Source organism: Megalobrama amblycephala, linkage group LG2 (assembly GCF_018812025.1).
Source record: "Megalobrama amblycephala isolate DHTTF-2021 linkage group LG2, ASM1881202v1, whole genome shotgun sequence".
Lineage (NCBI taxonomy): Eukaryota > Metazoa > Chordata > Actinopteri > Cypriniformes > Xenocyprididae > Megalobrama > Megalobrama amblycephala.
Window position 1 is genome coordinate 38,375,953 of NC_063045.1, and position 15,461 is coordinate 38,391,413.

General features: G+C 36.6%; 1 protein-coding gene across 1 annotated transcript in view; it reads right to left on the reverse strand.

Moving 5' to 3' along the window:
* adamts6 (ADAM metallopeptidase with thrombospondin type 1 motif, 6) overlaps positions 1-15,461 on the reverse strand; it is a 105,209-nt gene that overhangs the window by 72,555 nt on the left and 17,193 nt on the right. The window contains exons 9-10 of the mRNA XM_048174709.1: positions 7,292-7,335; positions 1,884-1,989 (exon numbers count right to left, since the gene is read on the reverse strand). Coding sequence (XP_048030666.1) covers positions 1,884-1,989; positions 7,292-7,335 — 150 coding nt within the window. The remainder of the gene's footprint in view (positions 1-1,883; positions 1,990-7,291; positions 7,336-15,461) is intronic.

A 15,461-nucleotide genomic window follows, 5' to 3' on the forward strand; every position in this document is an offset into this window, starting at 1 on the left:
ATGTCAATCACATGGCCCACCCCGCACACAAGCAACAAGCTTGGGCAGCTCTTAAAAATGATCAGGAGCGGAGGACGTCTCCTTCAGCTAAGCTGTAAAGAGAGGCTTTTTCTGACTCGGTAACAGCTGTGAGAAGAGGACGGATGGGTCAAAGGCCAGGGGCTGTCTGGAGCTCTGGAGGAGCGCGAAAGTTGTAATCACCACCCTGATCCCGGGCTGTCAATCAATAATTACACGTTTGAGCAGACCTCAATTGGACAGTCATCTCTTAATGAACCTGGCCCGCTTTTCCCCTTCCTCCAAGCTGCTTTCATCTGCTCATGTGCCATCGGCGGACAAGACTGCTGAAGCATTCAGCCACATTCCTTGCCGGCAACTCCACAAATACATCATTTGAGCAGTGCAAATTTTGTTCCCTTACATATCTGTCTGGATATTGTATGAAAAAGTTAGATCACCTTACAGCAAGACCTCGAAGCTTTTGTTACCAGCCGGGGTCTATCCAAAATCAAAAATCAGCCTCTAATGCATATAACATACCCCCCACCACATCACACAATTCCTCTGTGTTTTTTTAAGGCACACATTTATGACATTTCACTCTACTCTCAATATAAATCAGAGTGGGAGAAACCTTCCCCACATGAAGTAGGAGCTATTTTTACAAGTGATCCACAACAGAAGCAGACGCAAGACATAATAGAGGAAATTGCCATCTCGCTGAACTTAGCCGAAAAGCTACGTAGACCAATAGATCATGGTTATTTTTCTAAGCTTTCAGGTTAGGGTTCATTTGTCCAGACTGTCATTTGCATAAAGATGTGTGTGCAGGCAGTTCACGCTTTGCGTTTTGGCTGGAGGAATATACATAATAATGACCACATTAAAACCAATCTAGACACAAATATCCTATGAGATCTCAAACCATCATATGTAGAATATTGAGTAATTTTTCAACCACAAGGGCTAATAGAGTCCTGACCATAAACATTCAGGGGTGAATTCACTAAACAGCCACTTTTACGTGCTGTATTTCAGCTTATTCACTTGCTACCTGCTATCCAGTTCAACCGGATACTGCTCTGAAATAGAGGTTAAATTAGACAAAGAAAAGAAAAAAATCTTTAAAAAATTTAGTTTAAAAAACATGTGACGAGTTCTTAAAAATGCACTCTTTGGATTCATGTTGGCTTTGAAACTCTTTACACCCTGAATACATGTGAGTGCACATCTTTATCAATATTTTTTCAAAAAATAAAAAGTATTTTTTACAAATATCATTAGTTTATTAATTCATAAATATCAAGAAAAGTGTTTGAGTCGCACCACATGACATTTTACAGCCTGTGCCTTGTCTAAAAAGTAAAATGATCTGATATTTTAAGAGACTTTGACACGGTCATGAGGGTCTCCATGTATCTGCATGTTGGTTGCGCCACATGACATTTATTTGGCAAATAAAAGTTTATTAAACTTAAAATCTTTGGCAATAATAAAAACAAAAGATTGCATTAAACTACTTTTTAGGTTTTATTTTAGAACATTTCATAATTTGAATTAAAACACTGAGTTATGGTGCTTATACAGGAAAAATGAGTTCGAATCTGGCTAGCAACATTCTCATATTCTCATCTGCTAATTATTTCCTGTCCTAGGTTTTTAAATCTATGGATAAATACACCACAAAAAGAGACCACAAGTGTATAAACTCACTGTAAACAAAATTATTTAAGGTTTCAATTACTTAGTGAGCAATAGAAAGTAATTAACAACACTAATTAACAACACTTAACAAATTGCAATGTATGTCCATAAGACTGATCTTACTGATACAAATGGTCAGCCAGAACACAGAGACAAACAGAAAGAGAAAATATACTTACTTGTGTCCGATCTCATGTGCAATAGTGAAGGCAGAACCAAGGCCTATATCTTCATTAATACTACAGCTCCTCTCGGGCTCACACATTCCGGCTACAGACGCCAAACCTGGCCACACACACAAACACACACACAGATGAGGTCAGGTCAAGGTGTAGAAGTGCTACACTGAGTCACCACCATAAAATGAGATTCTTCACATTAACCTCGAATCCACTGAACTTGAAACTGGTGAAAAGTTTATGCGAATGTTTTTTTAAATCACCAGGGGGTGGGTCAACACTGACGGCTAGACGATTAAATAAAAAAAAACAACTGATGTTGTAGCTGGAAAATGTCTAGACAAGGGGGTTAGATTTATAAATTCTACATCTGGTAACAAGGGACCACCTAGTAATGCAAGCCAGAGCTCGGAATTCAAGAAAACATTTCACTTTGTGCCCCTAAAAATATAGATGTTTTCATTATTCAAGGTTTCAAGAGTCAAAGAAATCATTGTTTTCGTAATCCTGTTTTGTTTGTTTTGTTCCAAATGAGATTTATTTGACAATCTTTGGGTATTAGCACAAAACCGACATAAGCTGAAATTTACTACTGACAGTGTTTTGGTCCTCAGCCTACAGGACTTGGCTTTTTGAGAGGTTTGTACTTTAAGTGTTATGTTGCACTGTCATTTTCCTTGCCATAAATAAACAGGCCCTTTATTTAATTCGTATGGAATGAAGGAAACATTAAATCTACTTTTGTTTTTATGTTGCAACTTTTGTAGCAAACCACCTCAGTGTGGCAGCACTGGCATAGGGCACTTAATCTCACAAAACTTTCAAATCTTTATGTCCACTGACTACATAGGAAACATGATGACTGAAATGTAACATCATAATTGACTGATTTAGAACACTCTCCATAGACAGCAACTTGTACTGTAAGTCATACAAACAACATAATGCGACGTACACTGGAGACTCGACTCACAATTGATTTAAATGGAGGTTTGGGTTAAGATGTTGATAACCTAAACAACATATTACTCTAATAAACATAGAAATACACAAAAAAAATTGGGTAAAATAGTCAATTTTAATTAGATTAAAGGTGCTAAAGAGGATGTTTTGTTTTATACATTTTTGCAATATTACTTGAAACTGTCTTTACTAACTGATAAAAGACTATTTATTAGGTGCACTGAAAGGAATAATATTAATATACATCATCTGTGCACGAGGTAGGGCCTTAAAAACATCAGCCAATCGTTTACGCGATCATCGCGTAAACGATTGGCCCTCTGGCTTGTCAATCACTGCCGTGACGTTCCTTGTGAGAGACGTGCGCGGCTGCGCGCTCCAGTAACTTTCCACACTCCACAGGCGCCGCATACAATGTTTTTGTCAGGAGACAGGAGTAACAACTGCAGATTATGAGTTACCTGCGGTGAGTCCGACATAATGAATCCACTAACACGACACAGCGAATGCCGGTGGTAAACACTCGTGTTTCAATACTCGTGCACGAGTTTTGGGAGGCGTTCCCTCGAAATGAGCTGTGAAGGAGGGGGGTTGTTCTTACGCATGCGCTCATTTCAAAAACTCACTAACAGTCTTTGGTTTCTCAGTCAACGAAAAGATCCTCTTTAGCACCTTTAAGCCATTTTTAATCTGTACGAATTTGAATGGATCTGAGTTATTTAAAATTAAAGAATGAATTTGAATTAAAGGGTTAGTTCACCCCAAAATTAAAATTCTGTCATGATTTACTCACCCTCGTGTTGTTCTACACCCGTAAGACTTTTGTTCATCTTCAGAACACAAATAAAGATATTTTGAATAAAATCTGAGCCAGTTCTGTACTCTCCATTGATAGCAACTACCACTTTGACGCTTCAAAAAGTTCATAAAGAGATCGTAAAACTAATCCATATGAATTGAGTGGTTTAGTCCAAATTTTCTGAAGAGACTCGATCACTTTATATGATGAACAGACTGAATTTAGGTTTTTATTCACAAATATACATTGATCAGCAAACATAAGCAGAAGTCCAACCGTACATGCTTGATGCATGAGAACAAACCTCATTAGTTCTTGCAGAAGCTCAAACGTGCTGCGTAACAGAAGAATGAACCTCATTGGTTCTCGCACATCAAGCAAGCATGTTTGAGCTTCCATTTACCATAATTGATGTGTGTGTTGATGAAAGTTTATATGTGAATAAAAGCCAAAATTAAATCTGTTCAGCGTGTGAAGTAATTGTGTCTCTTCTGGAAATTTGGACTAAACCACTCAATTCATAAGGATTCGTTTTATGATCTCTTTATGAACTTTTTGAAGCGTGCTTTTTGCGTATTTGTCAATGGAGCAACAGAAATCACTCAGATTTTATTACAAATATCTTCATTTGTGTTCCGAAGATGAACGAAAGTCTTACGGATGTCTCTGATAATTTTTTTTCCACTGTGCTTGTTCTGGGATTGCCTTCACCACAAAGAATTTGGTGGCTTAATTGTGATGAAAATAATGTCAAAAAGGCAACAAATATATATAAAAATACAATAAGTAGTTCACTCAAAAATGAAAAATGTGTATTTCTGGAACAAAAACAGAGAATTTTTGAGAAATTGGTCACTCTTCCGCACAATTACAATTAATGAGGTTTTCAAGCATCAAAAAGGATGCAAATGGACCATAAAATTATCATAACAGTAGTCCATACGGCTATATTCCATATTTTAGAAGCAATAAGATATGTAAGGAACACACCAAAATTTAACTAATAATTCTATTTTAATTGTCCTAAAAAGTCTTAATTTAATATCATGTCTTACAAAACACATCAGATGTTTCTTCCTGACAAAGAAGAAGATGGAGCAAAGATTAAGTCTTCACAGTCTCAAAGCCAGCTGCTTCTGTTAAGGGGAGGGGGTTCCCTTGAAGCTATGAAGTGGGGAAATGGGCTTTTGCGAAATCCAGGTGTCTCTTAGTTCTTTTTTCCCTTCTGTCCAGCCTGAGAGAGTAGAACAATTCTCACCAGATTACATCTGTTGGTGATTGGTGGGAGCAAAACACAAAACCCTACAGCTAGATGCATGCAGGACCATCCAAGATCCAAGTAGCCTGTTCTGGCCTCTGACTGGATCAAACATGTGGTGGGTAATTTATCTTTGCAAACTGAAATGAACGAGGAGACCTTGGTCCTTTAAAGTTAATATTTCAACAACAGATTCTTGGAAAGGTTTAAAAGTACCTACTAGTGGGGGCTAATAATAGTGCTGCACAAGAACTAAAAGAACAAGAAGTAAATGTAAACGTTTTGCATTCATTGTTTTATCACATTCATTAAGAGAGATGTGAGAGCCAATGTTGTTTAGGTTCTTAACATGTCTTGACATGTCTTGAAGTTTGAAAATGCACACGTTTGTATAAAATTTTTGCGCTATGTTGGAAAATGATCAGTGAATAACTTAAATTCCGGTCTGTCCCTCATATATGACTAGGAATATATACCACAAGTTGTATGGACTCTTGATTTTATGATACTTTTTTGTGTGTGTGTGTTATGGCTTGACACAATATGTTTTTAGTGTATATGGAAACATTTAAAACATAAATACCAAGTTCTTAGAAATGCACTCTTTGTATTCATATTAGTTTCATATGGTTTTGAAAAAAAAAAAAAAATTCTACCATTTTCAAGAAAAGCTGCAATTTAATGATTCTAAAATTGTAAACAGCGCTAAAATTTTACTTACACCTTGCAATACATAAGTGTACAAATCTCAATCATGATTTTCAAAAAAGGTTTTAAAACATTTTTCAAAGTAAAAAGTATGTTTTACAAATATAATGAATGATTTATTCTTAAATGTCATTAAGTTTTGTGGAGTTGAACCACATGACATTTTACAGCCTGAACTAACCATGCCATAATTCATATAAAGGTCAAATTATCTGATAATTTAACAGTCTTCCGGCGTCTTTTTTATATTATTTTTTTCTGCAAGTTGGCTGCACCACATGACATTGTTGTTCGCACCACGTGGGCTTTTCAAATATTAATAATCAGTTTTGTTATTATTTTTTATAGGATATAATTAAAAAAGAGTATCTCTTTTAATGAGTATTTCTTCATTTTGATATTAGGACTATCACCTTGACATTTTTTACTTGCTTCTCCACACATATCAAAAAGAATTTTACTTCGGAAATTAAAACCATGCTGTATTGAAGATGTATTATCTGAGTTTTAATGCATTTTTGAACAATCCAACCAACCAACCAATCCCTAGTCCACCGAAAATAACAGAAAGTAATACCGATTTGGAATGGCATGAGGTTGAACTACTACTTTAAAGTTGATAATATAACAAAAAAGTACTGGAAAGGTCAAACCTGACCTCCCAATGGGCAAAATATTATTAAAGATATTACATAAAAATATGGAATACCAAGGAAGGCTTAAGACTGTTTTGGAGCCATCACTCCAACAAAGCACTTGTGGCCTCTTTATCTTCCTTATCCAGAGGCCCAAACAAGAGCGGACATGCAAATCAAAGGCTAATAAGACACCGACTGGAGGCAAGAAGGGTAAAAAAGGAAAGCGATAGAGGACTAAAGAGGGCTAGTGGGCCCAGGCTGACTCGAAAGCTCATTGGTGGGGATTGTTTTCCTAAGCCGAGGGTCGCGTTGGTATTATCCCCACTCTGCGATGACCCCCAGAGGGCAACACGTTGACCCGAGATCATGACGATGCCTCTGGGTGAGTGGGGGGTGTTGAAGTGGAGATGGAGGTGGAGAAAGAGGAGGGGGACAGCAAGGAAGCAGAGCAGATGCCAGGGCAATTAAAGGGACCCGGGGAATGTGACGAATGCGGTCAATCTGTCAAACCACCCCTGGAGTCACAATATTACTTCCAAGATATACGGTTCAGCCCTGGAGGAGGCTGGTTCAGATAAGACTAGTCTTTGACACTGCCTGCAGACCATTTAGGGGGAAAAAAACACAAATGTTTGCTTTTTCCTCAGTTATTCCGACTTCTTTAAACATATTAATTCTTCTTTTATCAAGTTGTTCTCTGTTATATACTGAATAGTCTAATTTTCTTCACTCCTTTTCTTTTTTGGCTAACCCAGGGGAGGGGTAAACACCTCTGTCCCGTAGCAGACAGAAGTGGGAATGTTAGGAAATGAAACAAGAGACAGCGATGTCTGTAGAGGCAGGCAGGCTTTGAGCCATGTTTGAGCTCAACGTGAGCCAAAGCACCAAACAGCTCAATAAAGACAGGGCAGTGAAGTCTTTCTCAATAAGCGTGAAGAATTATTTGTTACACCAGTAAAACAAAGCATGTAGCATTTGGCTTTTAGCGGCGTATGCTTAAATCAAATAATATTTGGTCTTAGGATTCATTTCTGGTACTTACCGAGAGTCCCGCAGGGTTTGTTCTTATAGGTGCAGATGTCATACCTAAAAGAAAAAAGAAATCAAAAGTGAGGTCTTTAGATGACAGAAATTCATGCCGTAACTTATGAAGAAAACGTAAATGGTGTTTGCCTGTGCAAAACTCGCTGGTTGCTAAGCATTTTCTGGGTGATTGTTTACTGGTTTGAATCCCTTCAAACTTCTATGATATTCTGTCCCCTAGATATAAGCCCATTTTATCATCTACCTTGTGAAAATTGTACGTATTAGCACAACACATTAGTACATTTAGGGGTGACGTCCGTAACACAAATTTTATGGGATTTACGTGTTGAAGTTTAATACTTATTGCTACTTTTACTTCTTTAAGTTGTGGTAACATTTACTGCTGCTCTGCAAAATTTCACAAGTGAAATCCAATAATTTCTATTGGAATTTGTGCACTCAGGAGTTTTGCGAGAGGGCGCAAGATTTCCTCCTGCAGAGTTGATCGCATCAGTTCGCCACATTGACCAACAGAAAGCAGCTAGGTCTGAAAGTGCCTTCTGTGTAAGCTGTGCTTCATGTGTCACTACACTATTGACAACAGACAATGGCCCTTTTTTGTCCCACAAAATTTTGCTGACATTTGGCTAATGTGACACCTTAATGCAATATATTTAAAATATATTACCCACATTTTATTGACAGCATCCACTAACTTAACAACTGTTCGTGCTTGCCTCAGTTTTTGTTGTTGTTGTTTATTTTGTAACATAAACTCTTTCTTTTTCCCCCAATGGGACTTGTCATCAGTCGGCTGACATTTTTCGACGGCAGGCCTATATGAAAGAATGCCAAATATTTTCTTATTCCCCAAATGGGGCATTTAACACCTCCTGAAAAATATCACAAGCAGTTTGGTCTGCTGAGTCTGGCCAAAGGCAGGCAGCCAAGCTTTGTTTGACATTGTCCTCAGCGCAGAGGAAAGACGCAGTGCCTGATCTGAATCATATTAAACTATCTTAGAAGCTTTGTGTTTTGCGTCAGGGGCTTGGGGGTGCAAACGTTATGCACGTATTCAGTCAGACTGGTAGTTGGAAAGTTCCTATCGGCCTTCTATTTTGGTGTCGATCTGAAGATATCCATGTGCTCTGTTTACTGTGGCAGCTGAAAAGGCTCAGAGGAGCCAAAAGATCTTTGAATTTGGAAAATCACACTGGAATATTGCAGCCAAAAAAATAAATAATCAAAACAAGGGTTTCTTTGTGCTCATTTGTACAGTTTATAAGCAAGTAAGATGCTTCCTATACAATTTGTATAAATGTGAAAACATGTAAATTCATTCAATTCGATTTTCTTAAGAAAATACGAGTGGTACTTGCCGACGCAAAACACGCTGCCACAATGCTACGATGTTTTGAGTGGTTGCCAGGGTGTTACTATGCAATTACTAAGGTGTTAATTAAAAGAGCCTCTCTATGATAGTCTGGCCGCTAGATATTGCTCAGGACCTTTCTTCAGTGTAAGTCTATGGATAAATTCATTTATCATTGTAAGTTCCCCAACAAGCCGTGTGATTTGAAGTATCATTTGTGCCATAGTGTTGTGGCATAATGTTATCACAAAAATTAATTTCAGCTTGTCCCTCCTGAGGAAACTACAATGGAAATGAATTTTTAAGTGTTTCAATAGTATAGCCACAATAAAATAATATGCATCTCTTAATAAATCTCTTATTAACCTTTTCTGTGTAAAGTTATATCCAATTTTATAACTTTGTAACACCTAAACCTTTAAAACGACTGTAAAAATTGACAAGCTTAAATGCACAGGTTTTAACAGAATAATTAAATGTAAGTGATTTCATACAATCATACATTTTACACTTTTGCATTCAAACCCTCCATAAAATGGCCCCTTTCACTGTATTACATGACTGTAAATTTAATTCTCTCTTTTTTTTTTTAAGTCAAAATTTCTATGGTAATCAACATTTTGCCACAAATACAGTCAACTGAACTTGTACTGAACTCAGATTCAGTGCTGTACTCAACCCGCTATAACAGTATTATAGGTTTTGAAAAATATTAATAGTGGTACATGCCTTAGCAACCTCAACTTATAATAAACTACTTAACATTAGCATGACATCAAATTGCTAAAGCTGTATGTATAACCAATACCTTATTAAATGCTTTATCTGCAAGTTCAGTGTGTGTGTGTGTGTGTGTGTGTGTGTGACCCACTGTTTCGCTTGTCTAATTGATGTATATACAGTACTGATAATTCAATAATAAAAAAAAAGAAATGGCATACACAGCATACGCAAGGAATGATGAACAAGGTCTCTGCCTTGAAGACGGGCTTTTAATGTATTAGAAAACCGAGGACAATGTAAACTCAATTTTAGTGGCTCCCTCCTCATCCCACGACTCCCCAAGCAGAGCAAACTCCACCAGCATTAGGTACTGTCTCATGAACTTGTGTCGAGAAGCTGACCTCATTTGGACATCGATTTATTTTGATTTAGTTACTTTAATTTCCCTCAGCTCTCGCAATGGATCGTGTTCCAAACAAGCAATATTGCATCCCCCCGTCAAGCACCGGCCAAAAGTCTGGGTCTGGAAAAACATCGCTGAAGAGGTCAGAATGGACCGTCCGTCAGGATGACGTGGACTTTATCCTGCTAATATTTCTTCCTCATGTACCCGCAGTGGTACTGCAGCAAATGTGGCAAATGCCATCACTCGAAAGCTTCTGCCTAAATAATTACAACTCTGAGCCACCCAATGAGCAGGACAGCTGACCAAAGGAAACTATCCATATGACCTCTGTTGAATTGAAATTCATTTCTACTACAAATATATGGATATATAATAATGTCTACTATGAGTGCACTGTCATTTCTTAGCTTCTTAACTATCACAATATTACTAAACTGTTGAAATGAACACTTAATAGCAACTGAATTAAGTAAATTAAGTAAGCTACCAAAACTATCATATTCTTGTAAACTTCATTAGCTACAAACTTCATGAATTTCCAAACTACATAGTGAACGTCACAAAGTGTGGGACGTTGAGGAATGTTGTATGTTGCTACAATTGTGAAAGTTGCAACAGTTTCCAAATTTGACTAAAATTGTACTACAATTTAAAATAGTTACAATGTTTACTAAAATTGTTATAACTACAATAGTTTAGAGCAGTGGTATTTCATCCAGACCAAGGGACATAGTTGCACCATTTTACAGTTTCTACAGTTGAAAGTGAGCAGTGCATCAAAACAACGGAGCTCTTCACACCACAAGTGCTTAGGGTTGTTTACAGTAATGATCTTTCAGCACTATATCCTGTAATATTTTTTTTCTAGAGCCAAATGCACTTCATTCAACCCCTTTGCATTGCTTCTCTCTCCCGCTAAAGACGTGAAGCGCCACCTTTTTTCCCCCCATACATTTAACATTAATAATCAGCAAGAGCATTTCATAATAAACAATGTTATAATTTGGAAAATGATTTAGAGATGGCAAGGGAAGACAAAAAACTTTGAAATTGCTATAGTTAATTTTGTTTTGTATTTTTGTATGTTTTGTAATTTTGTTTTATTTTGTATAGTTTTGATTATTAGATTATGTACATTGTTTGCTTTTAGTTAGTTTTTAGTTATTACTTTGAGCAAAATATAAAAATGGTCCATACTTTTCTTAAGAGGTAAACCCTGCACCCCCAGTATGTTTCCTCAGTCCAAAGTCCTTCTATGTGCCATAGGTGTCTGAAGGAAATAAAATAAAATAAAATAAAATAAAATAAAATAAAATAAAATAAAATAAAATAAAATAAAATAAAATAAAATAAAATAAAATAAAATAAAATAAAATAAAATAAAATAAAATAAAATAAAATAGCTTAATAAACCATTTGATGTAATCTTTTTATATTCATATCCAGTTAGAAGAAATATTTACTTTTTTTGGTAAATATTGGTAAAAAAATATTTAGACATCACTGATTCTCAGGGCCCAAGATTCTCATCTTTGATGACTATTTTGAGTGTTTAGGATTTTTTTTTCTTTTACAAAGTACTACGGCTGCCCTGATGGAAATGTATAACTGTTCCAAAAAAGCATTGTCCAGACCTCCACTTGGAAGGAAATATAGAGACCGGACCTATTGGAACTTTAATTGAATACCCCTGGTTTAGAGGTTTACTATAAATGGTATTGTTAACTATAAATTTTTACATTATAGTTTATTAAAGGTGCCCTATAACCCCTAAGTCTAAGGTGTCCCCTGAATGTGTCTGTGAAGTTTCAGCTCAAAATACCCCATAGATTTTTTTTATAAATTTTTTTAACTGCCTATTTTGAGCCATAATTACATATGCACCGATTAAGTGTGTGGCCCCTTTAAATCTCCCGCTCCCCCGCCCCCAAGCTCTCGACAGCCTTAAACAGCAAACACAAAGTTCACACAGCTAACATAACCCTCAAAATGGATCTTTACAAAGTGTTCGTCATGCATACATCGATTTCTGTGAGTATAGTATTTATTTGGATGTTTGCATTTGATTCTGAATGCGTTTGATGGTGCTTCGTGGCTAAAACTAACATTACACACTATTGGAGAGATTTATAAAGAATGAAGTTGTGTTTATGCATTATACAGACTGCAAGTGTTTAAAAATGAAAATAGTGACGGCTCTTGTCTCCGTGAATACAGTAAGAAACGATGGTAACTTTAACCACATTTAACAGTACATTAGCAACATGCTAACGAAACATTTAGAAAGACAATTTACAAATATCACTAAAAATATCATGTTATCAATGATCATGTCAGTTATTATCGCTCCATCTGCCATTTTTTGCTATTATCCTTGCTTGCTTACCTAGTCTGATGATTCAGCTGTGCACATCCAGATGTTAATACTGGCTGCCCTTGTCTAAAGCCTTTCATAATGTTGGGAACATGGGCTGGCATATGCAAATATTTGGGCGTACACCCCGACTGTTAAGTAACAGTCGGTGTTATGTTGAGATTCGCCTGTTCTTCGGAGGTCTTTTAAACAAATGAGATTTATATAAGAAGGAGGAAACAATGGGGTTTGAGACTCACTGTATGTCATTTCCATGTACTGAACTCTTGTTATTCATCTATGCCAAGGTAAATTCAATTTTTCATTCGATGGCACCTTTTAAAAGTGTAATACTTATGATAGTTTACTAAAATTAAGATTTTAACAAATTACAAAGTTACTAAAATTGTAATAGTTGCAGCAGTTTACAAAGTTTACTTGAAATGCGATATTGTGGTAGATTACATAGTGATATTTTGGCTAAATATATTATTTTATTATATTATTTCGTCTACATAATATTATAGTAAATTTCATAAACAATTGTAGCTATCACAATCGTAAACTACAGCAATGGTCAGAATTTTAGTAAACTTTATAAACTATTGCAACTTTTGAAAATTCATAAACTATTGTTACTTTACAGCAAACTCTATGACAGTTTTAGTACACGTGACTAATAGCATGACGAGTTGCGATCCTCGCTTACACCAAACATAAACAAATAATCACAACTGGCTAGAGAGCTAATGACTAGAGACATTACATTGTATGGTATGCTGGTGAGTTTACTTTAACAGGCTTTCGAGGAAACATCACTCTGTTTGTTAAGCTCTCCTCCAGGCTATCATTAGTCATATATGAATTCACCCAATATAAATGTCTCCAAATCAAGCACTGCTACGGTCATTAAAATTGCAGGACTGCAGGAGTACTTAATAATACACTAGCCACAAAAAGCTAATCAGCATATTAGCCTTCATGTACAGTAAATAAGGCTTTGTTCAAGCTGCACATAAATCAGATTTGTTTTTCAAATCCAGTCTCAGACAGACTACACTTTCATTTTACAGCTGATGAAACCTGATCTTTTCATTAATACAGTGTATTTGATCTCTGGTGTATGTCAAATGATTTTCTAATAGAACAGTAGCTGACAGTGAAACTTTGCTCATGTCTATCATGACATTTCTCTCATAAGCGTATTTATGCATATTTATGCGGTACGCAGCTGGGTCCAAAATCACTGACTCAGACATTCACTACATAAAGTAACTACAATGTCACATAATCCACTACATCAAGAATGCGTCCAGAGTGATGAAAAAAAAAAAACAAATAAAATAAATGTCATTTTTTCACTTTCCTTAAATAAATCCAATCTGAACATTTAGACTGAGACAGATTGCAAACCACATATCAATGTGGTCTGGATCGAGTTTGTAAACATGTGGTTTGTCTGTTCAGACTACAAAAAAACTAAATAGATTAGAGTTGGAGACACCAAAAAAATCTGCATGTCTATATACCACATGTAGTATAAGACAACACAAGCCTCACACAAAGGTTTTCCTTTCTTTCTAAAAGAAAAACTCTCTGACTAAAGTTTAAAACTGCACTTAATTCAGAATGAAATCCATTTATAGCGGCGAACCAGCAGCATTTTGTTTGCCAGACTCAAAACCAGTCTGCCAGAAATTCACAGGACAACAGCTAGTTGTTTACCGCACGGCTTACTTTGGCAGATACCTGTCTGTTCAGAAGAAATAAATCTAAAATGAAACTTTCTGTAGACTAGCATCAGACACACTGCCTGTTTCAGTTAATTCGAAAAGGTGTTTGGCCTCTACGTGTTTAGCAAAACAGTAAGAAGTTAAACAAATTATATGTATAAATAGAAATATCCAGTAACCTCTGCTCAAGGAGTGACGTCTACAGTATCAGCTGACAGCGTCAAGGCTCACACCTGTCCAAACCACACAGTCATGCGTCAGTGAACAGCAATTAACAATGACATTAATAACCAGTTTAGTCTCAGTTGTAAATGACCCACCCAATATATGTTTCCAGTACAAACTGTCAAACTTGAATGCCAAAATGTCAGCTAGCCCTAAAACAAGCCTTTCTTCTCTAATTTAGCTAAATTGAGGAAGTTAGTAAAAAAAAAATTAAAAACTGCAGAGCTGTCTGCCATTTAACAGACTGATCGCCCACAAATTAATCACTGAAACAAACTACTGTAAGACATTTTTGGCTTCTGGATAAATATGAATTACGGCAGGGATTTAAGAAGGGTATGTGTTTAACAACATAGACTGAAATAAAAAAAGACAACCTCCAGTCAATAAAAACAATTTTCAACAAGATGTTGACATGTTTAGTTTGCTGGGGTTTCATGAAGCAACTGTAATGACAATTCCATGTGATGGTGGTTTAAACATTAGATATTAAAGGGGTTATTATGCCCTTTTACAATCTTGATTTTGTTTTTGGGGTCTACTAAAACAAGTTTTCATGCTTTAAAGGTGCTCTATGTAAGTTTTTGACTGTACTAAAGCATAAAAATACCATAATATGTTTGCAGATATTTATTAAACATGCTCAGTTCACATATTCGTTTCTCTGAAAACCATTGCTACAGCCAGTTATTTTACTTTGAAATTTGCGTTCCGTGTCGGAATTTCTGTTTTTGTTTCGGTCTGGGCAAGAGCGCACGTTGCCAATTTACAATTTACAGTTGGCGGAAAACGCATGCAGCGAATTGCAGACATGGAAGCCAGCGAACAAACTGGGTCAGAGATCGCAGATTCTACCTGACCTAAAAAGCCTCAGCATCCATCTAAAAGTCTCTCGCGATATCAACTCATCATAAATCAATAAATCAACTAATTATCCTACAGTGTGTAAGTCTCCTTGCCTTCCAATGTCAATTGAGCTCGCTCCTGTTGCGTGTCTTCAAGCCGGCAACCTGCGAGTGCATGGAGTCTGAGGAGGAGGGGGCGGGGCAAACAATATTTTGAACTTGGACTGCATTGCCCATTTCAACCACTAGCTGTCATTCTTACACAGAGCACCCTTAATGTTAAAAAAAACACACACTACTTTTCACATAATTTACCTTGTTGCAGCACCTCTCTTCCAAATCTGTCAGTAACACTCCGTTTAGTTCCTGTCTCTATGAAGCTTCTCCTGAAAAGCGCAATGTGCTCTGATTGGTCGGCTGGACCAATGTGTTATGATTGGTCAACCGCTTTGAGCGTGTTTGGGAAACGTCACGCCCCTTACAATAACCATGAGTTACAACACACCACTAACTCACTCAACCAGGCCTC